Raw genomic sequence first — 24,183 nt, 5'->3', positions numbered from 1 at the left:
TGATTCATAATATTTGCATATTTGTAAGTTAGATTGTTCAGAAGTGCTTATATTTACTTTTCGCAGTCATTGAAATCCATAGATCCTTCCTGAGTATTATTTATGGGGTGTGTGTGTCCTTTCGATAACCCAAAAGTAAGCCGCAACACCCAAATCTGCTTTTTTTTATCACCACGGCAAAATAAATACAAGCTAGAAAGACAAAAATATCTCAATAAAACTTACAATATTGTGTTCTATCCTAAATATGTACTAAATATTCCAAATTGCTAGAAACAGCAGAATGATTAAGAAAATTTGAGGCTCCAGGGGCAAAAAATAGAGAAAATTGCCTACCCCCTGGGTCATAAAACAAATAATTTAAGTTGTAAATGCTATGATTTTATGTTTTTAAAGTTCTTGATATGGAAACCAATAACTATGCTTGGAAGTTATGCAAAAATCAGATGTTGGCAGTCATCTTTATAACATTTCAAATGAATTTATATCTCAGACTGGTATCTGCATACATACAACTATTGAAAATATGGCTTTGTGTGAACACTTCTTGTATATATATTAGCTAAATTGTGTCAGATATATGGTTACAGGTGATACTGTTGTGACAAGAACTCTTAATTGACCATTTGATGCAGAAATTGTTTACTTTAATTGACAAATAGGCATACAGTTAGATGTGGACTGGACACAGATGCTGGATTGAATACTTTATATACTAGTAATCTTGAATGTTGTAATGATTGACTGCTAAACATAACATTTATAGTATTCTAATATACTTTCAATATGTTATCAATACAGTTATAAACAGGTTCTAGGCATTTTTTATCAGAAAATATGCAAATAGGGTAAGCTGGCAATAATTAAAGTCTTGTTTTCAAATTCTTAAAAAAATTGAAACAGGGGAGGGGGTATAAAATGTACAGTAAGAACAATTTAGAGTATAGGCAGTGAATTCTTTAAGGCTATAATTCTGATAAATGAGTACTATGTGAGAAAAACTGATTTTAGAGAGTTTTCTATTTGAATAAATGTTTGTATAGGTTGCACTTTGTAAATACAGCTGTTTCTCAAAACACGCCTCTTTTGGGGAGATATTGAATATTCATAGGAAATTAATTTTGTTTACATACTGGTTCCAAGTTATGCTCTCTGTGTTATCATATTGTTTACATTGAGATCTGTTGTAACCTTTCATTCGAGGTAGGGGTAGTTAAGAAAATTAGTGTTAGTTTAAACTCTGAGAAGTTAAGGGCAAATAAACGTTGAAAATATGCCGCACAGCCCTATATTTTGACCTTTGAAAAAAAGTGTGGTGCAAATGAATTTTCAATTCTAGGATAAGATGTTTTTCAAAACTTCATAGTAAAAGTGGTACAGTTTGGGCCGTAAAAGGAGTTCCTATGGGAAATTGCATTGTCAATATTTATAGAAATGCAAACTTTAACTTGTGTCATAACCCATTAATGTTACAAATCATATATAGACACGGCTTAGTCATTAACATATTTAATACACTCAAAGCTACGCTTTTCGTGAATCAAATTAGTTAATTCCTAGTAGGCGTGCTACATATATAACTTAAAAACATGTACACACATAATTGCATTGGAAACCACCAATGACATAACAACAGTACACAAGGACACCACAACAGAAGAACTGCGCATCACATACATAGATCAACGGCACACACAGTGATGTATTTTTAGTGACACTTGTATACACATAGTCGTTACGTTTTGGAGGTGTGTTTTTAACAAACAATTGGCATTCTTATTTGAACCAATTGTTCTCCTTTTCTTTTCGACTTTTTTCTGACATCATATAAAGCGGACTGATACTCCTTCTTACCTTTTGCTTTTACAAATCAACGTTTAAGGTGAATGTATTTTATTTTGTCGATATATGCTGGACAAACTCTATTCGTAGGTACAAAACGAGGTTCAAGTACTATTGGACAGTATTTCCTACTTAGGCCACGTGCTTCAGATGCTGAACTATCGTAAACAGATGCCTGTTTACGTTCAAAATGGACACATCAATTCCACAGAAGACAAGAAACTGATTGGAGAATTGATTCAGAAAGGATTTCAAATCAATGAAGTAGATTTAAGTTTTGCAGAATCAACTTCCCAGTCTACACAAGAGCAAGCCATACAGGTAAACACATTAAATAGAGACTTTAAACAGTAATTGTTATGATTGGTCAATACTATATGTCGAAACAAAAGAAAGAGAAACGTGAAAAAAAAATCATCCTTATTGTGTTAAAAAGATATTTTTCGATTCTGTCATGCCTGTTCATAATATTAACAATCTAAGTGAGTTCAAGGAGATTTATAGCTTGATACAAAGTATCGAAACGTGTTTACTATATGCCAAATTGTATAGAGATCTACTACTGTTATTCATTGATACAAATGTAGTACTATCAACAAAACCTATAAATGAAAGCACAAAAAAGGATATAGTTGCAGAAGGGTCGTATGGTGACCTATCGTTGTTTTACTTTCTGTGTCATTTGGTCTTTTGTGGAGAGTTGTCTCACTGCCAATCATACCAAATCTTCTTTTTTATATCCACGAGTTAATATGGATCACTTAAGTGTATAACCTACTTTTCTATATAACTAAAGATTGTATTTTTTCTTGAAAGGTAACATTATATGACCACACACCATTTTCGTGGGATGAAGAGTCTAAGTTCATATCATCTAAGACCGTTACTGTGTTAGTGGGAGAAGGCAATACAACAAACTCAGCAATACCATCGAAAATTAAACTTCAGAATACTGGTTTAGTACCAACAGCAAAAACTGTCAAAGTAGCCATCCCAGTTGATAAAAATGAGACCACTTCACAGGTGCTAGTGTACAAAATGTACTGGAAGACACCTACGGACAGTTTGATAATCAGTATAAATAACGCAATAAACCTTCTCAATCACACGATTTACATTCGGAAGACAGCACCTCCAACGGAAGACGAATATGACTGGAATAAAGTTATAGAATCCAGCGACTGGTTATCCACCAGCGAAATAAAATTAATACTTGACGGTGAACTATACACCACCCCAACAAATGTGTATATTGGAGTCCTTGTTCAAAAAGGTATATATATTTAACTTTTGGGAATAGATAAAAAAAACAATCCAAACACACGTGTAAGAGTTTGCATTTATTTGTAATCAATGAGGTTATTTAAGTCATTTCTTGTTTTCATCAGACTGAATTGAATGTTGATTCTTCATTTAATCCCAATGATAACTCACAAAAACAGAGAAAATGCAAACGTTTACAAATCAATAACTGGAACATTTGAAACGACAAGTACAGAGGAAGTATTGCATTATACAAATTAACCTCCTAAGTCAAATATGAAACATTATGCAATGCTTTTGTAATTTACCATATGTTATAGGTTCTGCTCATATTGTCTTGGATCCTACGTAGCCATATACTTCTACAAAATTGGTCTCCAGTGGATAGTTGTCTAATTCCCAATCATACATATTTTCATGTTTTCAAGTTAATAATACTATATTGAAAAACTCAAACAAAATGTGCACAACACCGCGCAGATCTACATGAGTACAATAAAACATACACTTGGATAAAAAATAAATATTTCTTTCAAAATTACGCTCATTATAATTTGTTTTTCGTTGTTTGGTTTATATATAATAATAGTTATCAAAGGTACCAGGATTATAATTTAATACGCCAGACGCGCGTTTCGTCTAAATAAGACTCATCAGTGACGCTCAGATCAAAATAGTTGTAAAACCAAACAAGTACAAAGTTGAAGAGCATTGAGGACCCAAAATTCCAAAAATGTGTGCCAAATACGGCTAAGGTAATCTATTCCTGGGATAATAAAACTGGATTTTTAATTGACAGAAAAATTGTCAACCGCTACATCAACCATTCGAAGACCATCATTGAGTACTACCATTGTTGAATATGAAATTATTGGTGCTACGGTTGGTTGTAGAGTATGGGATACTGTAAAGCAGAAATGGGACAAAACATCATGTCAGGTATGATTATGGTGAACCCTTGTTCTATTATGATTGATGTGTCCTATTTCAATCAGGTATTCAGTCCATTACATAGTTATTCCTTATTGGATGCACTCCAAACCCATGCCCTGATTTCTCCTGAAAGGGTCTATAAACAAAATGTATCGAAATGATATGTTGGACTTTTCATTTACAAAGATATATTTTATAGACAAGGAGGTTCATTCAGCGGGTGGTTTTATTGTATATCATTACGAATGAAATGGACGTATCGTTTATAAATATTAACAAGAAACCACCGTTATCATTTTTGTCGCAGACATCATGGCATGTTCTTTGTTCTTATCTCATTTTCATAGATCGATATAATTGTCTGAAACTTGATGATAACAATTCTAACACTTCAACGAAGTAGATTTATAACTACTAACCATTTCATAGATTTAATTAAGTATATACATTGCTTTGATTTACTGATGAACAGTAAAGAAATTATAAATATAAAGTTTGACCTTCCAAAGACAAAGTTGATCTCGTGTTGGTTTATGCAATCGGTGTGTAACTCTTCGTGAATTATTACATTCACTGCTTTTAAATTAATGGGTTTCTGCGTTCCGGGTGAAGTTAAATCCAAAAAAGCGCTTCGGAGGCATTGAATTTGTATTTTTTTGTTTACAATACGTTATATTTTTAACGTTATGTAAGAAAGAAACAATAGTAAACAAAACGCATAAACAAATTTCAAATTCGGGGGAAAAACAACAGAAGAGGCAAACACAACATAAAATTACAAATAGACAAACAACAGTCTACAGCACACCTGTGACACAGAAAACTAATAAAGGAGCAATACAAACATTATAAAAACGAGTATGATTTCAGCTGCTTCTGTCAGGTTTAGACTCATAGTTTCAATTAATGATACTTTATACACTATTTTTTTCCTGTTTTTTTTAGCTCTCTGCTGCATCAACCATCAGTGAAACTGTTTGTGAATGTACCAGTCCACCCGGAAATAGTTTTGCCACAACTTTCTATGTGCCTCCCAACACGATCGATTTTGGAAATGTTTTTGAAAAGTTTGATTTGAAAAACAATGCAGCGGTGTTTGCCACAGTTGTATCACTTGTACTGTTGTATATTTTTTTATGTGTATGGGCATTCAGACAGGACAGAAAAGATCCAACACGGGTAATGAGATTGGCTTATCTATAAAACATTTGACAAAGTATATATTTTTTGTCGAAAAGAAAAATATATGTGATTGGCAGAATTCACAATATTTAAAGTAAATGATAGCATTGGTTCTAGAAAAATGAAATCAAATACAGTGAATAGCAAAACATGCAAACATAGATAAAACAAAGCTTAACTGTTAATCTTTCCCTGCCACGTCTCTTGGTCCATTATAAAAAGAACTGCAATTATCTTGATAATTATAGACCATACTCACTTAAGTTTCCGTTTTATTAAAATTATCTTCAATACAGTAGAGAACAACGAGAAAAATGCGTAATGATTTATTATTGCATTAGAATGCAACACAAATTGTAATTTTTTCTTTACCAAACTTTTCCGCGATTTTGTCATTGAGAATAGAAAACTCAAAAGTTTGATTTTACTTAAAAGATTTAAAAAAAATGATCTCTTGAGAAAAATAAAATACGACATAAACTAACATTTATCATTGCATCTAGCATCTAATATCTAGCTTTGATTTGAAATACTTATATACTGTAGCTATTTAAATGAAAAATGGCACCGTAATAGAAAAAATTGAAATAGGAAAACATTGTCATTTATACACTGACAAACAAGTAGAAAACATGTGACGATTTTAGTTTTTACTTATAATGTATGAGGAAATAAATATAATTTAACAAAAATAACAACAGTGTAGGTCTTAATGTAAGGCTTGACTAGTTACCAATCCCTTCTTAAAACCAGCAGGTGGGTCTATAATAGGAAAATGGGGCGGGTGGGGGGAGGCTAATAGCTTAACTCAAGATTTTGATCATTATTCAACTTGATTCTATAACGGCAAACGTTTTACCGCTAGCAAACTCTTTATCTTAATAATGTATCAATCATTTATTCAGATCCACTTTCGCCTCGTCGTAAATATGTGGAACATTGGAGCAATCAGTTTATCCATTGCATATAGTGATGCATAATCATTAGTTCTGAACTGATAATTGTCTCAAACAGTTTTCCAGTTTTGGTATATATTTTTTTTTATCTATATTATTTTATTTTTAAACGAAAATTTTAGAATTTCTTTCCCTATCTTTCTCTTTGAATTTATTTGTTTGAATAATCAATAATAATATAGTAGTCTTCATCAGTGGTTACATTGTATGCAGCCAAACTAGGTGGAGTTTATTCTCAAGTTATTGTCTTACTGACCTGCTTTGTAAATTAAAGGTTTTTTCATCTACAACTGCAAAAGGCGCAACAGATGTGTTGAAATTATTTGAAGATTCATGTGAACTTTGTTGTTAAGAGATTTTATTCGAAGTTCAGATATCCCTTGAACCATTTATTTAGATGGTTTGTAAACGTATAGATAGCGCGAAACCCTCACTACACTATGCATCGGATATACGACATTTTTTCTCGACTAAACGAGGTTGCAAATTTATACATCCGAGCAGCTAAACGACCGCACCCAATTATATCAAAAATATACTGTTGGACGGACGTGAGAAGTCCAGATATGTGAATATTTCTATACCCAATAAATCCTTTTGTTTTGAAAAAGATTTTAAATGTATACATTAATACGACAGCAACTGAACGACACATTTAATTCAAAACACTAAGAGGCAACATACATATTTTTGTTAAAGCTAGAAGCCTTTACAGAATAAAAAGCCCAAATCTGCAACATAAATACATAATACGGAGTCAGTGTTTTTTAGACAATTGTTTGGTTACAAAATTTCACGAGCTCTTTATTAATTTCGATATGTGAAATTACAGACGGTGTAATATAAATCAGTGTAAGAAAAACACTTCATTGTAAAGTAACGGTAAAATAAATAATGATTATGGGTGACGGGCGTCAAGCGGAATATTAAATGAATATTCAGAACAAAAACATCAAATGGAAATATAATATGAAAATTAACCCTGCTTAAACTATAGACCGACACACAGAAACGGATTTCTATTGTGTAATACTTTTGTTTTAAAATCAAGACGGATAAAAGATACCAGAGGGACTATTTTAATAGTTTGTAATTCCACGGTTTGCATGTTTCACCCCCGGGTTTCACAATTTTGACGAACACAATAGTAAAACTAACTAAATTGTCATCTCTTCCATATACTAGTTTATTATAAATAAGAAGATGCGATATGAGATATATGAGTGCTATCGAGACAACTATCCAACAAAGTCACAGTGTATAAATACATTTGTCTGCCACTCCGTCGCACTGCCTTTGAAAAATTAGCGGGGAAGTATAAAGTTATTTCCCGAAAGGTCTTAATTTTTGGCGCAATTTGTGAGGCTTATGGAAGGGATCTAGTAAACAATATCATATTTCTCGATTTTTCTCAAAAACGTGTACGGTGAACAAATCTTTTTCAAAAAGTTATGACGTTCCATTTTTTTAAAGAATAACATCTCTTACTTTGGCCAAATCGACACCGTTAGAAATATTTTAATAAATCAAAAATGTGCATTTCAAATGTTCATCTCTTGCCGTTGTTTGGGTCCACCATAAGGTTTTTGGCTTTATTTGATTAAGAATTAATGCTTTAAATGGTAAAGTTAGATTTTTCTAACCATCTTGGATTATTTGCTTTAATTTGAGATCCATTATTTAAGTATATGTTGATTGAAAAATCATAATTAATTTTTTTAAATAAAAAACGTTTTTTTCCAAACTTGCAAAAATGTTCAATTTTCAGCAGTATTTTTTGCAAAAACGAAATCGACGACTAATATCTTTTGGCAAAATTTGATTCTCTGTCAATTGAAGAACGAATATCTTGAAGGGAAAACATTTTCACCGTCATAAATAAAGTGTTGGATATGCCCTTAAAGCAATACGAATTCACACCCAGCAAACAGGTCACATTCGGGAATAACTCACGTTCGGTAATAAAAAGATCAGACGACGTAATGACAAACCACAATCTAACATGTGGTAAAAATGTCCATAGTTAGAGTTTGGACAAAGATACATCGTATGGATCAACCAATTCATGATGGTGTCCGTAAAATTTACGGAGTGTCATTTTTAATCTGTCATCCTTATAACTTTGTTGGTGCAGTTTCTGAGTTAGGAGCACACTCCTGTATATGAAGTCCGTATAGTGTGAACATGCACAAGAATAACGTATTATTGAGATATGTAAACATCATCCAAAGGGGCTACTGCTGAGAAATGGGAAATTGATTATTGGGAAGTTGAAATCGTTTATCATAGATTTTCGTGTGAAGTCGTCCATCTGTGTCAATACTGAGGAAAAGATCAAGGTATGAAGCAGTATTTCTTGTATCATAAGTATCTTTAATTTCAAGTTCACTGGGATATATGAGATGCAAGTATTGGCTGCAATATGGGTTATTCAGTGATAGGACATCATAAATATATCGGAAAGTGAAATTAATGAATTCGTAACGCGTTTTTTCTGTTTGTCTTTAAGAAGGGTTTGAATGAATTCTGCTACATATGAGTAAAAAAACAAATCGGCTAGTAGGGATGCACAATTAGTACCCATTGGAATACCGAAATATGAATCCTCCAAACTCAACAAATGTATTGTCGATAAAAAAAAGTCCAGCATTTTGATAATATCATCTTCAGTATATTTTCTGGTAGATTCAGTGTGGTTCTTCACAAAATATGAACTATTTTAAACCAAAAAAAGAAATTTGTGTCTACGATTCCCATTTTTATAGAAAAAGCTCTGTTGAATGTGATCTTTCAACTGAGCATGGGGAATAGTAGTGTAAAGGGTCGAAAAAACAAAAGTCTTCATGTTGCTGCAAAATTGCAAAGATTGTGGTCGAAGATTAAGCAGTAGATCTTTCGAATTTTTGAGAATCCACATCTGGTTAACACCACTGGTAGAATACTTCTTATCACAATATTTTGAAGCCTATCTTTAACTTTAGAAAGAATAGGAGTCAGTATTTAAGAAAGGTGTTTAGTCGAACATTTTGACGATCCAGCTATGTATCGTTCTTCATATGGAGTTTTGTGTAGATTTGGTATCCAGTATAATGATGGTAAATTTTCATCGTTTTCTTTGATGTTGATTTCAAAAGAAAGAAGGACAGATTTGTGATTTTGTAAAATCTCGTCCTTGGTAAATGATGTTAAGGAATATGTTGGATTACCAGTTGTTCTATTTATTCCAAGCTCTGTTGTGAGACATTGCAAATAATGGTTTTTACATATGAAGACAATATTATTAGAGGCTTTATCTGTTGGGACAACGAAAATTTGTCATGGAAATAGGAAAGACGTCGTCATAGGTCAACAACTTATAACAATTACATCTTAATGTACCCCATAGAGCTGACTAATATATATATATACATATGGTCACTATGGTATTCTTACAACCGACAGCAAACCGCAGTGGATCGTTCGTTTGGCTGTGCGTGATGAACTCAGCCACGTCCTGTCTAAATGTTGACGTTTAATCCGATGCCTCGTGTCGGGAAAGTGCCACACTTTCTGCAGGTTGATTGTAGGAACCATTGAAACAATTCTTTAAAGGGTCTAATGGTGACCTGTTGTACGGCCAAAGTTCTGTCCATATCCAATATATCATCATTTTCCTTCGACAGTCCGAATTCCCTGACCTTCATCCCGGACGACCTTAATTATAGGACCTTTCTTTTGCCTTTTTTATTTGTTTTTGTTCTGGACATGCATATAGTTATCAAAAGTACCAGGATTATAATTTTATACGCCAGACGCGCGTTTCGTCTACATAAGACTCATCACAATGCATATAACATTTTCCACTGGAAATGCAACCAAAAATCAATTAATCAAACTGTATAACGGTCTATTTATTAAAAATAAACAAACGGGTAGCTTCTTTATCAAAATCGGAAAAAATCATATTAACCTTTCTTGTAAGTTGTAATTTAAATCTTGCAGTGGGCATTATCATACCTAAGTGACAACGGTGCTCACGATGATTACTTGTACATTCTGACGGTGTTCACAGGACTACACAGATATGCTGGAACAAAATCCAGAATAGGTTTTATGATAATTGATGGCAAACCAAAGAAAAGCCATTTTTATGAACCAGATGTACGACTACTAGATGACGAAACACATCGAGTGAGTATTAACTGCTTTTTGTTTTAAACAATCCGTTCTTATGATTCATATGATGCATATGTAGGAATAAAATTGAACCTTTTAAAAGACGTCTTTTACTTCTTTTTTTTAAATATAGTTGTTTTAAAACATAATGTGGAACGATTGCTTATGTAACCACAAAACATAAACAGAGGTTAACAATACAGTTCATTCACGATTAAAAAAAAATAATACTAAACATAGCGCTACAGATGCCAAAAAGAGCATGTGTATTTCCTGAGCAGCACGGATTCACAGTTAACACTATTGATTAAAATTATGATAAAAAAGTGCATCATAAACGGTAAAACGAAAATTAATATTTTTTTAAAAGTTAAATTCATATGCATGTACATCGTAAGACGGATTCAATAACTATGATCAGATATACGACAAATAATTTTCTAATTGGTAAAAATCAACACCTTACTTACTTTAATGATAGGACACGCCAGTTAATGACATCGTTAGAAAATGTATTGTTAGAAATGAAACCCATAAATGATAAGTTTAAGGTTCTGATATAGTGTTCTATATAGTGTTTTAGTTACCAAATGTCAGTTTTAAATTCAAAAATATTTTTGTTTGCTATGACTTAAATTAAGTTATTAGTATATGTTAATGAAAAAACAACCGAAAAACTATAAGATAAAACATCTAGAGGGCAGCATTCAGTTATCAACAATGGACATATATATTTATATGTTGCTATATATTAACCGTCTATAGTCATTGACGAATGTTTACAAATCTTAATGGAAGCAATGCAAAGGTCTGCCATGAACACCGCAATTTTTTCAAACAATAGAAAACATGACATGTGACACAAACTAACGATTGACGAGGCTACGGACAGACAAATGATTATTTGAAGGGGTTAACCAAGTGAGTTTGCTTATATTATAGGGTTTTGATGTTGGTAGCATCCGAAAATTTGTCATGAGCGTTGCTAAACCAATACATGACCCAACAGTATTAAAAATTTGGCATGATAATAGTGGACAAGGACACTCAGCATCATGGTATCTTAATAAAATCATACTGGAGGATGTACAAACTGGTGGAAGGTAAAGCTTACAATGTTACCTATCGAATTATATTATTACCGGGTTTGTAATCACATGAACAACACGACGGGTGCCACTGGTGGACCAGGATCTGCTTACCCGTCCGGATCATCTGAGATCTACCCCATTTTTTGTTGGGGCTTGTGTTGTTTAGTCTTTAGTTATCTATATTGAGTCTTCTGTACTATTTTTGTCTGTTTGTCTTTTAATTGTTTAGCCATGACGTTTTCAGTTTAATTCCGATCTATGAGTTTGACTTCCCTGTGAAATCTTTCGCCCCTCTTTTACAAACTTAATTATTTATCTCCTTGCATGAGTAATAAGCTGCGTAGAAACATATTCTGGTTTGTTCTGTTTTGTATTGATATGCTGATGAAGTAATGAAAAGAGAACATTTGTGGGCCATAAAAGTTGCAAAATAGTAAAATTATTTAAGCCTATCAGATATTATTTGTTCATATTATTGAATGATCATGGATGTAATAAGATGAAAAATTAAGCCCATATAGTTTGAAAGGAATAACACTATGATGTCATTACCATGTTAAATTGACATATATTGGCTCTTATAGTCATTTGACAAATAGCTTTTTATAGACAAAATGAAAGCTAAGGTATCACTCAAAAAGATGTTCTAAACAAATTAACATATTTGTGAAATACATCACGCAGCCTTGTTTTGTTATAAATTCTTTAAAAACATAAGTAAATATCGATGAAAAAATTGAGAAGAAAGTTTTGCAGGAAATGCTTGGTTTTAAGCTGAAATACAAATATTTCAGACCATATTTTAATAATCAAAAATACTTATATTTTACATGCTAATATCTTGTAATCATCTGTATGCCGTTATTTGGTAGATCATAAAAGCTTTATAATTTCAAATTAAAAGTACAGATAATAGCTTTATCTTCCTTTTTCTTTCTTTTAATTGACAGGTATCTGTTTATATGTGATCAATGGCTTTCTTTGGACCACGATGATGGCTGCGTCGATTGTGCCATTCCTGTTTCTGATAAGTTGGATAAACACAAATTCTCATTTTTATTTAACGAACAAACTAGACAAAACACAACAGACAATCATTTATGGTTATCGGTTGCCATTCGACCTGAAGACAGCAACTTTACAAGGTTAGAAAGATTGGCTTGTTGTTTGACATTGCTGTTTCTTACTATGATCTCAAATGCAATGTTTTATGGACAAAACACAGGAAGTCGCTTTATAATAGGACCCATCAAATTACCACTTTCTGGGATATATATTTCAATTGTCAGTGCAATTATTGCTGCACCTCCAATATTGTTAGTATCTTATATGTTCAGAAGATCCAAACCTCGTTCAAGAAATGAGAAGAAAACTTTTACAAATACTAAAGACAATCCTGAAATGACACTAAAATCCGAACAGGAAGACATTAACGCAGATGCTACAGACGATTCAGAATTTTCACTTCCGTTTTGGTGTAGATATGCTGCATGGGGAATAATTACATTAGCCGTCTTGACATCAGGATTTTTTCTAATTCTGTATAGCATGGAATGGGGAAAGACAAAGTCAGAGGAATGGCTGCTATGTTTCTTTATGTCATTCATCGAATCAATACTCTTAGTTGATCCCCTTTAGGTAAGAAAATCTAGGTTTCACTATACATGTTAATAGTCAGCAATACTTCGTACTTCCTTGGTAAGGAGTTACAAAAACACTGTCCTATAAATGAAAATGCCTGCTCCAATGCAAGTAAGGAATATGACAGTTGTTATCCACTCGTTTGGTGTGCTTGATCTTTGGGTTTTGCCAGTTGCTTATGGACTATAACATTTTCATTGGACCTCTCTATTTTTGTTATTCTATTTTATACGTCAGAAGTAACACTTCATGTCAGTTAAAACAAATAGGTTACGAATGCAATATATATCTGGCTGGACTCAGATATTGGGCTGTTTTTTTTGGTTTGTGAGTTACACATGATAAGTTACAGTTTGAGCTAAAGTTTCGTTCCGCTCAACTAGTTTTTGCTACAATAACGGGCTTTGGACCTTGATAAATTGTTGAAAACCACAGTTATACAGAAATGTTTTTAAACGCCTGAAGATATTGGGCTGATTTTTGGTATGTGAGACTACCATCATATAGCAGTCCTAAGTATGAAATTGTTCAAATTATTATGGCATATTGTTATTCCAAATTATTTCCAAAAATTGATCGCCCTAAAGATTATAAAAAACATTTTATTAAAATAAAGTATGTCAATAAAGGCTTTGATTTTGTAAATATTGCCGGTATATTTAACGACCATTCTGTTAAAGAACAAATTCCTGGATATTTTGACAATACTGAGCTACCTCTTATTTGTTATATTTACAAGAAATCTACCCGGAAATTTGTGTTTAATTATAGTCAATTGTGTAAAGATGTTAATATCAGTGAAACTACACCTACTTCATGTAATTGTAGTAATTCCGAATATATTTATGGACCCATTTCCCATGTTATAACAGGAGATCTTAACATCGTTCAAGACCAAGAGTTAAAATCATTCCTCAGTAGAGGACCTAAATATCGTCCCCCGTCTATTATTAATTGGAATGAGTGTCGTAATATCATCCACGACTCACTCCATACTTACTGTATGAAATGGATAAAACGGGAAAAAGCTGACAAAAAATCTTTGGACTCTTTTTTTAATTCAGTAATGAAGATAGTTGATATACGTATTCAACATTTTAAAGAACATTTTACTATTAACAATAACCACAATAAACCTATTTCTCGTATCAAACATAAACTAAAAGAACTAGCCAAGGAATTTGTTTTTGTCCCGGCCGATAAAGCTGCTAATCATATTATTATTGTTTGACGTAAATTTTACATTGAGGTTCTGAAAAAGGAAATCACCAATTCACCAACATTCCAACTGACTCCATTTTCAGAAAACGAAATCTGTAACAAACATAAACTTTTAGCCACCGCTTTACAGGCAGAGCCAAATACAATGAAAGTCCCAACTATGTATTGGCTTCCAAAGCTACACAAAACCCCTTACAAATATAGATTTATTTCGTCTTCAAGCCATTGTTCAACTACTGAATTGTCTATTCTTCTTACCAGCACACTTGGTACAATTAAAAACCTTATAATAAATTGTTCAAATAAGGCCTTCGAAAATAGTGGAATAAATTACTTTTGGAGTGTCAAGAACTCGTTGGAAGTACTTGATAAATTGCATGCTTATATTGGTGATTTTGAATCTGTTCAAAGTTTTGATTTTACTACCCTGTATACCACATTGCCTCACATTCTCATTAGGAAAAAATTCACACACCTAATTAAATGGGCATTCAAAAAATCAGAATGTGAATATATATGTTCAAACTCTTTTAGGTCATTTTTTAGTAGCAATAAACAAAAAAACTATGTTAATTGGACATGCTTTGATACTATATATGCCCTTGAATTTTTACTAGATAACATTTTTGTTCGCTTTGGGGATTCCGTATATCGTCAGATTATCGGAATTCCAATGAGGACTAACTGTGCAACACTTATTGCGGACCTCTTTTTGTATTGTTATGAGTTACAATTTATGACAAAAATAAGCAAAGACCCATCAAAACAACATCTGATAAACAAATTTAATAATACTTTTAGATATTTGGATGATATTTTGGCTCTCAATAATGACGACTTCAGTTTGTATATTAATGAAATTTATCCTGCTGAACTTACTTTAAATAAAGCTAATACTAACAATGACCACTGCCCTTTCCTCGATCTTGATATCTATATCACTAACTAAAATTTATGATAAAAGGGATGATTTTTCATTTCCTATTGTTAATTATCCGTTTTTAGATTGTGACGTTCCCTTGTCACCATCCTACGGTGTTTATATATCTCAACTTGTACGATTCGGTCGTGTATGTAACAATGTTTTAGATTTTAACGAGAGAAATTTATGTATTACTTATAAATTATTACACCAGGGTTTTCGATATCACAAACTAGTCAAAACATTTACTAAATTTTATCATCGGTATAAAGTCATCATTCGTAAATATAACTCAACATGCAGACTTCTTATACGTTCAGGTATTTCACATCCAATTTTTTATGGAAATATTCTGTATAAAGCACAAAGGTGTCAGTATTCACCTCAGAAACTTACAAAACCTTTGAATAGACTTATTAAGAAAGGATATAATTACGATACTGTTGTCAAGTCATTAAAGATTGCAATTTTTGGCGTTAATATTGAGTCACTGATAAGGTCTTTGCGTCGGAACTAAACACATTTATTCTAAAAACAGTTGTTGGCATGACACGGGTTATGTTCTTCTCATATATGTTATGATGGTATGGTACTAAACCCCTAACGGGAAGGATTGTGCCTGATGTTCATATGATGAAATCATAATCTTTCAGTCAGTTTAATTGAAGTCTGGAGCTGGCATATCAGTTAACTGCTAGTAGTCTGTTGTTATTTATGTATTATTGTCATTTTGTTTATTTTCTTTGGTTACATCTTCTGACATCAGACTCGGACTTCTCTTGAACTGAATTTTAATGTGCGTATTGTTATGCGTTTACTTTTCTACATTGGTTAGAGGTATAGGGGAGGGTTGAGATCTCACAAACATGTTTAACCCCGCTGCATTTTTGCGCCTGTCCCAAGTCAGGAGCCTCTGGCCTTTGTTAGTCTTGTATTATTTTAATTTTAGTTTCTTGTGTACAATTTGGAAATTAGTATGGCGTTCATTATCACTGAACTAGTATATATTTGTTTAGGGGCCAGCTGAAGGACGCCTCCGGGTGCGGGAATTTCTTGCTACATTGAAGACCTGTTGGTGACCGTCTGCTGTTGTTTTTTATTTGGTCGGGTTGTTGTCTCTTTGACACATTCCCAATTTCCATTCTCAATTTTATTGTATCTACACGTGTTTTTTTAACTTTTTGAGACGGGGCCATTAATGTCGTTCTGACACCTCTACGTTTTTTGTATATATTCTTTCAAATAAAAGGTATACATGTACCTTCATATTGAAATATCAGGATGTTTTTCTTTGTTTAGATTATATTGATGTCAGTCATATTCTCTTGGATTGTAAAGAGTTATAAGGAGAAAACTGTGAAATACGACCAAGAGAAGCTTCTTCTAGAGACCAAAAGACGTGCAGCAAGTCCATTGTCATATCTTTTAGGTAACCGTTGTTTATATTGAACTATGAATATTGAAGAAATATATATTGATCAAGCTTATGGTTTCCGATATCATCCATCTTCGTTTGAAATACTGAGGTAAAACTCTAGAGCGTATCATCAATTAAAAGAAACATGTAATTAATATAAAAACAACATAAATCAATTCATAGACTAACTTTTAACACAGTTGTTTTCTTTACTCTTTAGTAGAAATAATGTATACAGAAATAGATAAAGAAAATATTATCAAGCATGCAACATGAGCAAGACAAAATCTGTACAGAAGTCTGAAATTAACCCTAGCAATGAAATTTGAGGTGTATACCGAGTAAACTATGCAACAACACATGATGATAAAACATCTAGATACATGAACGAAATAGTATCTTTGATGTGGTGTTTCCAAAATGTATCAAACATCTATGACCAACGCTTTGTTCCATTACTTTTAACTACTCGCCTGTATGCCTTCCCAGATCTTAATCTTTAACCAGAGCTGTTTATTTCATGCAGTTTTAAGAATTTTAGAATATTTACCGGATTTGTTATAACATATTCAACACGACGGGTGCCACATGTTGATCAGGAACTGCTTACCCTTCCGGAGCACCTGAGTTCACCCCAAGTTGTTGGTGGGGTTCGTCTTGCTTATTCTTTAGTTTTCTATGTTGTGTCATGTGTACTATTGTTTGGTTTTTTTTTATTTTTAGCCATGGCGTTTTCAGTTTATTTTCGATTTATGAGTTTGACTGCCCCTCTGGTATCTTTCGGCCCTCTTTTAATAGTATTTTTGGAATCGATAAGCATTTGGTGTACTAAAAAGAATTTATTTCTGTAAAATGATACATCCTTGTAATGGCCGAATGAAAAAAGGTTATACATATATATATATAAGTTATCCTAATGTGGTTTTAAAACAGTAAAATAACAAAAGTACCGAGCTTTAAAGTGAAGTTCAAATCAATAGGTCCCTTTTCAAATTGCAAAATAAAAAGTAAAAACACATCGATCGAATTGAAAACAAGCGTATTCCTGACTTGGTACAAGCATATCCCCATGTAGAAAATGGTGGATTAAAGCTGGATTTATAGCTAGCTAAACCACTCATTTGTATGACAGGCGCATAAATTCTCCCCGAAATGACAACATAGATCATTAGGGAAAAAACTATATATAAGAAAATCTTCGGAAAGTAGAGGAATTTGTTATAAGTACCCGAATTACAAAAAGTCTACCTAAGAACAGTGTTTGGGTTTTAGTTTGACTACGTTTAATTCTGGAAAATCTTATATTTTACTATTACTTGTAATTAGTAACACAAATACTGAACTAACAGGTATATAACAGAAAGTGGAAAGTCAATAAAACCTTATAATATCAAATGTCAGAATGATATATTACTTTTCATAATTTTGATTTGTTATGTCTTTTAAGGTGTGTTTAAAGCCACGCAAGCTCCATTGACATCCGTGACAGTTGCTAGATTAAAAGAAAAAAGACAGCAGCGCCTTAAAATGCAAGAGATATTTATAGAGCTAGTTTTATATATGATATTCCTTGCTGTTTTGTATTGTGTCAGTTTTAGTAACAGGGATCCGAGATGGTATAATGTAAAAAATCATCTAGAACAGCAGCTTGTTACATCGAATAGCATCTCAGTTGGAGGTTCAACATTGAAATATGATCAGGTTAGTTGTCTTTCCTGTTTCAAGTACTGTGGATAGAAGAAAAGAAGATGTGGTATGATTGCCAATGAGACAACTGTCAAAAAAAGACCAAAATGACACAGAAATTAACAACTATAGGTCACCGTATGGCCTTCAACAATGAGTAAAGCCCATACTGTGAATTTATAAAATGTCTTGCGCATCAATGTTCGTGCCTTGAAGGAAACTGGCTCTTTCGTTGATATTTGATTTCGTGTTTTTGGCAATATCGGTAAACACAGACTATGTTTTGTGCAATTCGTTGTACATTTCAATTCGTGGTTCTCTTGTCCCACGAAACCAACGACAATTGGTATTAAACGAACAATAATGAATCCACAGTACCTTTTAATCTGGAATATAAAAAATGGGGAAACATATTAAGAGGAGAATGCAACCAGGTACATCTTCAAGTACAGTGTAATGTATGTGCATGACATGGATTAATCTTGGACGAAGCGCAAATAATTCCATATAAACACCCATACACCTAGTGAGATATCCTATGATGAGGCATGGGTTTGCAGCAAAGAAGTTATTTACACTTCTATAATGTAATGAGTTAAGGTTGTGACAAGAGACAAGTTTGCGTAACGCTACTTCAGCACAAAAGGTTATGTCGCGACGAACGTAACGAATAAGGTGATGTTGAGATCTATTTCTTAATAGTGACATCTTTATACAAAACTATCCCAAAATACAAAGTACATAAACACAACAGATGTAAATTAGTGTCACAAAATCGTAAGATTATATGAGATTTATCGACAGTATAAATCTCATTTGTGATACTAAAATCAGCGTATGTAAAGGTTCGCATTATGCGCGGCGAAACATTTTTGTATAGCTATTATTTTTGTTTTTAACTATAAACATAGTTGCCAAAGGTATGTTTAGGTTTGGCTCACCTTTTTTAATGTTATAAATTTGTTATGTTTTGATCGAAATAACCGACCGTAAAACTTTTAGTGCAACTGAAAAATCTCATCAAGTGAAAATCTGTCACTGACGTACCATATAAATATCTTTTTATAGATACTGATCAATCTTATAATATTACCTTCGTTATATGCCAGCCTTAAACTGGGCGTATTATAATATAATACAATTGTCCAACTGTGTTCAAACATTAATACCTTATTGTCGAAATTTTACCCATTTCCAACTTGATCCTGCCAGAATTATAGGACTTTATTCAGTTAAAAATATTGGACAAAATAATTTCAGAATTTAAAAAAACAAATTTGAGTTTTTATCTTTGCTGTTTGCCTATCATTACGTTTAATTTTACGATTATTAAATTGGTATACAATTATAAGCCTGGTACCTTTGATAACTATTTACACCACTGGGTCGATGCCACTGCTGGTGGACGTTTCGTTCCTGAGGGTATCACCAGCCAAGAAGTAAGCCCTTCGGTGTTGTCATGAATATCAATTATATGGTAGTTTTTATAAATTTCCTGTTTACAAAATTATAATTTTTTTCCAAAATCTAAGCATTTTCTTATCCCAGGCATAGATAACCCTAGCCGTATTTGGCACAACTTTTTTGGAATTTTGGATCCTCAATAACTTTTTACATCTTTGGATGTATAACTATTTTCATCTGAACGTCATTGATTAGTCTTATGTAGACGAAACGTACGTCTGACGTATTAAATTATAAGGCTGGTATATTTGATAACTATTCGTCATTTGTTTTGAGTTACAAAGCAAATATATATGTCATTTATCTGTAGCTCGTATAATCTGTAATAATTCAATATCTTTACGTTAGCCACAATATAGAAAATTCACTCGATAACTTCTGTCATATATCATAAACTATAACAATATTTTACAGGTTACAAGTTCAGCTAGCTTATATACATGGATCGACGATACTCTTATTCCGTTTCTGTTTCCACGGTACCATTCCAATGGAGATCAACTGAAAGTCAATAGAAGATTATATGTACATGACCAAGTTAACTTTCGTGTTGGTCCAATGAGACTAAGACAACTAAGAGCAGTTCAAGGTACGGTTAATTATACAAGCATCTTTATTTGTATTACTACTGTGATGAATTAATTACCAGTTCTCACTGATGAAATTCAAGATTGCAGCTTACATCTTAATTGTGTCTGTTCCTGAATGTTTTGGCAAATTTCACTCAAATAATATTAGTAATCCCATTAATAAACTTAATATGACATAATTCTCTTCAACTTCGTCCCTTATTTGGCCATTTTAACACTGTTTTGATTCGAGCATTACTGATGAGTCTTTTGTAGACGAAAAGCGCGTCTGGCGTTAATATAAAATGTCAATCCTAGTATCTATGATGAGTTTATTTACAACCACGCGGTCGATGCCACTGCTGATGGAGTTTTAATTCCCAGAGGGTATCACCAACCCAGTAGTCAGTACTTCTGTGTTGATTTGAGTTATCATTGATAAATTCATAATTATAAATTAACTGTTAACAAAACTTTGAATTTTTGAAATACTAAGGCTTTTCTACCTCAGGAATAAATTAATTAAGCTGTATTTGGGCAAAACTGTCAGGAATTTTTGTTCCTCAATACTCTTCAACTTCGTACTTTACTGGCCTTTTCAACATTTTTTTATTCGAGCGTCACCGATGAGTCTTTTGTAGACAAAACGCGCGTCTGGCGTTAATATAAATTTTCAATCCTAGTGTCTATGATGAGTTTATTTGGTTGCATCTAAAGCCTTTTTTATATTTACCTCTACCAGGAATGCTCTAACCTAGACATTAAACGTATACTTAAGTGTATGATTCTACGAGACATGAACATGAGTGTTGACAGGCTTAACATAATTCAGAATATTATTCCCGAGCTAATATAAGATACCAACTCAAAACGCAACTTGATTACGAAATGCAAAACTATTGTAATTAGTAAGCCATCAAATGTTTTAAACTGAGATGTTGCAATGCATTTGGTAGTTGTCATGTTCACCTGAAGGTGAAAATTATTTATTGAAAGTTGTTATTGCCTTTTTCAGAGCCATGTAGGACACAGTTATGGGATAACTTTACCTGTTATGATGAGTATTCTATTTCCGGAGAAGAGAATGGGAACTATTGTGTAGCATGGGAGACTCGACCCTGCGTCAGAGGTCAAGCTGTTTATAATATGACATATGCTGCCTGGAATTTTGTGTCGTCTGCTGATATTTGGGGACTTCCGGTCACAGGACTACATTCTACCTATGGCGGGGGTGGATACATAGCAGAATTCATTGTCAACTACAACATATCACGTCTAGTTCTCAATGATTTGTATAAATACACATGGATAGATCGTAAAACGAGAGCCATATTTACAGAATTCACCTTGTACAACGTAGATGATAATGTTTTTGTTTTCATTTCGTTTTTGACAGAATTTCCGGAAACAAGTGGGGTCATTGTAAGTACATCAATCAAACCGTTTCGACCATACCAACATGTCGGAAGTCTTGGTTTGTTTATCTTTATTTGTGAAATTATTGTACTGATTGGAATAATTGTATTTTCTGTTCATAAATTTATTTGGTTTCGGAGATACGGTAAGAAGATGTGGAAAGAATTATGGCATGTTCTTGACATATTTATCATAATGTTATTCTTTGTTGCTACCATAATGTATATTGGAAGATGGATAATGATTAATAAGGCAATGAAAGAATGGCAAAATCATAAGAATAAATTCGTTAACTTTAGTCATATTGCGTCATGGGACGAACTGTTTAACATTTTCTTGGCATTTATTATATTTCTAACAACATTTCGAATCATGCGAGTTCTCAGCTACAATGAAAGAATAAACCAATTTGGCAAGGTACTTGCTCACGTGAGCCGTGATCTTTGTGGATGTTTTGTAATGTTTGTTATGGTGTACGTAGCGTTTGTAACTTTTGGACATTTAATTTTTGGCAGGCATCTAGAAACATACAAAAACTTATTTGTGTCATCAACGACATTGGTTAACGCTATAATTGGTAAAAACAGCATCAAAGATCTGTTTTCTGTGGAGCCGGTTCTGGGAAGAGCCTATTACTTCTTCTTTGTTTTGTTTTTGTTGTGGATTTTAATGACGATGATGAATGCAACATTAAACGTAGGTATTACAATAGTTAGGAAAAAGTCGGTGCGATCCACATATGGCATCGTTAACATAGTAGCAAGCTTCTGGAGAGAAGCTGTTGGTCATTTTATTGCATCAAATAATACCACAACAAAAGACAGGCTGAAGTTATCGCGTAATTATAAATCAAAAAAGAAATTTACAAAGACAATAGTAGTAACACGTCAGGATGAGACACAACAGGTCGATATGGTAAAACCTACAGAAAACCTACCGAAAAAGAAAAAACGAGCAAGACGTATTTATCAGTAAGATGAACCATGCTTTGCTTGAGAAATGTTTCATAATTATTAAGTGTGTCATTGTTCTTTTTTCATTTTAATTAAATTACATATTATTAAAAAGTCTTTTTTCTCGGTTAATTCGTGTGACTTGATACATATAATACATTACGGATGTTTAAGTACAGAAAAATATTACCTTATTTGATATTTAGGGTCTATAATGGTCTTCAACTTCATACTTTAATTTTCTGCATTTTAACGCTTTTGATACTAGCCTCACTTATGTTTATTTTTGTAGACGAAACGCGTGTATGGCTTACAGAAGTGTAAACCTGGTTTCTTTAATGAGTTAATACGCAATGCTAAATGCTTCGATCGATATCAAATCACCATTTTAGGCAAGTGTACCGATATTCAATTTTAAACATCCATTAAGAAGATACAAACCTTTTTGGCTTAAAATGTTCTAAGCGAATTGCAAGAATTCCCAAAGGATTGCAACCGGGTGCGAGTGCAGTGCTTGACGATTTTCTTGTAGAATTGGCATCAATATAGGCTAAATAATTAGGTTGTGTTGGGTTAAAGGACATATTTTACTAGGTCTATGTTGCTCGCTTGATAAGGGACTTTCCGTTTTGAATTTCCGTATTTTTGGTATTTATGACAAAAAATTCTATTTTGTGGATCTAGTATTGCTGAGCATTTGGTCTGCTTAGATTTTCTTTATCTGCATTAGTTTTTGCTCAAAACAAAAAGAAAGAGACTAAATGCTCATCCTGTTTATGGACAGCCACTGGGCAACCACTCATATAAAGAGTGACAGCCTACTACATGTATCAATGAAATGTAACTTGTTAATAGATCATACCTTGATGATTTGTTTTGTGATGTAAAGCGTCTATCTATCTGTTATAATTCTTATCATGGAAATAAAAAATGATAAAAAAAAAATCAACATTTAAGAATAATACTTCCAAGGATATGTCGGATGATTTATTTCCAATATATTGTCGTAATTGCAGATCTTGTCTTATTGATAATGTTTGCTTATTTAACTTTCAATCTGTCTATTATAATGTTTAAGATTTAAGTCAAAAACGCTAAAAATTGGTAAAAATCAACATCAAAGTGAAATAACTTTAACAAGGAGTTGGCTGACAATTTCTACGGTATGAACCTATTTGTAGATATAAAAATAGATGTGGTGTAATTGCCAATGAGACAACTCTTCACAAGAGACCAAATGACACAGAAATTGACTACTATTGGGCCAGGTGATCTAAAAATGGTTTCCACTGCAAGCATTTGTAGATCTATATTTTAGATCGTATTTTGTTTTGTGTTTTTCTTTTTTGTGGTTCGTGTCGGATTGATAGTCAAGTCCGTTCCGAGTGATTTTTACATATTATTTTTATGTTGTCTTGGTTTGCTACTGTCACTCAATGTACTGATATATGGATACTTGCAGTTGAATATAA

The 24,183-nt window shown here is 32.8% G+C and overlaps 2 protein-coding genes across 2 annotated transcripts in view; both read left to right on the top strand.

Moving 5' to 3' along the window:
- The window catches only part of LOC139487446 (uncharacterized), a 50,203-nt gene extending 48,130 nt beyond the window's left edge, over positions 1–2,073 (top strand). The window contains exon 15 of the mRNA XM_071272230.1: positions 1,933–2,073. The gene's annotated coding sequence lies outside the window, so the exon portion shown is untranslated. The remainder of the gene's footprint in view (positions 1–1,932) is intronic.
- On the top strand, positions 1,993–22,825 carry LOC139487447 (polycystin-1-like protein 2). The gene is made up of 11 exons (XM_071272231.1): positions 1,993–2,163; positions 2,659–3,115; positions 3,905–4,044; positions 4,984–5,217; positions 10,158–10,346; positions 11,274–11,434; positions 12,373–13,060; positions 16,506–16,635; positions 18,071–18,324; positions 20,188–20,362; positions 21,358–22,825. The coding sequence occupies exons 1-7, from the start codon at positions 1,993–1,995 to the stop codon at positions 13,058–13,060; spliced, it is 2,040 nt and encodes a 679-aa protein (XP_071128332.1). The 3' UTR covers positions 16,506–16,635; positions 18,071–18,324; positions 20,188–20,362; positions 21,358–22,825.
- Positions 22,826–24,183: the final 1,358 nt, after the last annotated feature.

The sequence above is a fragment of the Mytilus edulis genome, chromosome 9 (genome assembly GCF_963676685.1).
Source record: "Mytilus edulis chromosome 9, xbMytEdul2.2, whole genome shotgun sequence".
Classification (NCBI taxonomy): Eukaryota; Metazoa; Mollusca; class Bivalvia; order Mytilida; family Mytilidae; genus Mytilus; species Mytilus edulis.
The sequence above is the reverse complement of the archived record's forward strand: the minus strand, read 5'-3'. Positions and strand labels throughout refer to the sequence as shown.

Bases quoted from the DNA above. Each gene is read 5' to 3' on its own strand.
- LOC139487447 (XM_071272231.1), top strand. From the start codon at position 1,993: ATGCTGAACTATCGTAAACAGATGCCTGTTTACGTTCAAAATGGACAC. The intron at 3,116-3,904 runs GTATATATATTT...TTTAATTGACAG, and splicing joins TGGAGTCCTTGTTCAAAAAG to AAAAATTGTCAACCGCTACA. The intron at 4,045-4,983 runs GTATGATTATGG...TGTTTTTTTTAG, and splicing joins GGGACAAAACATCATGTCAG to CTCTCTGCTGCATCAACCAT.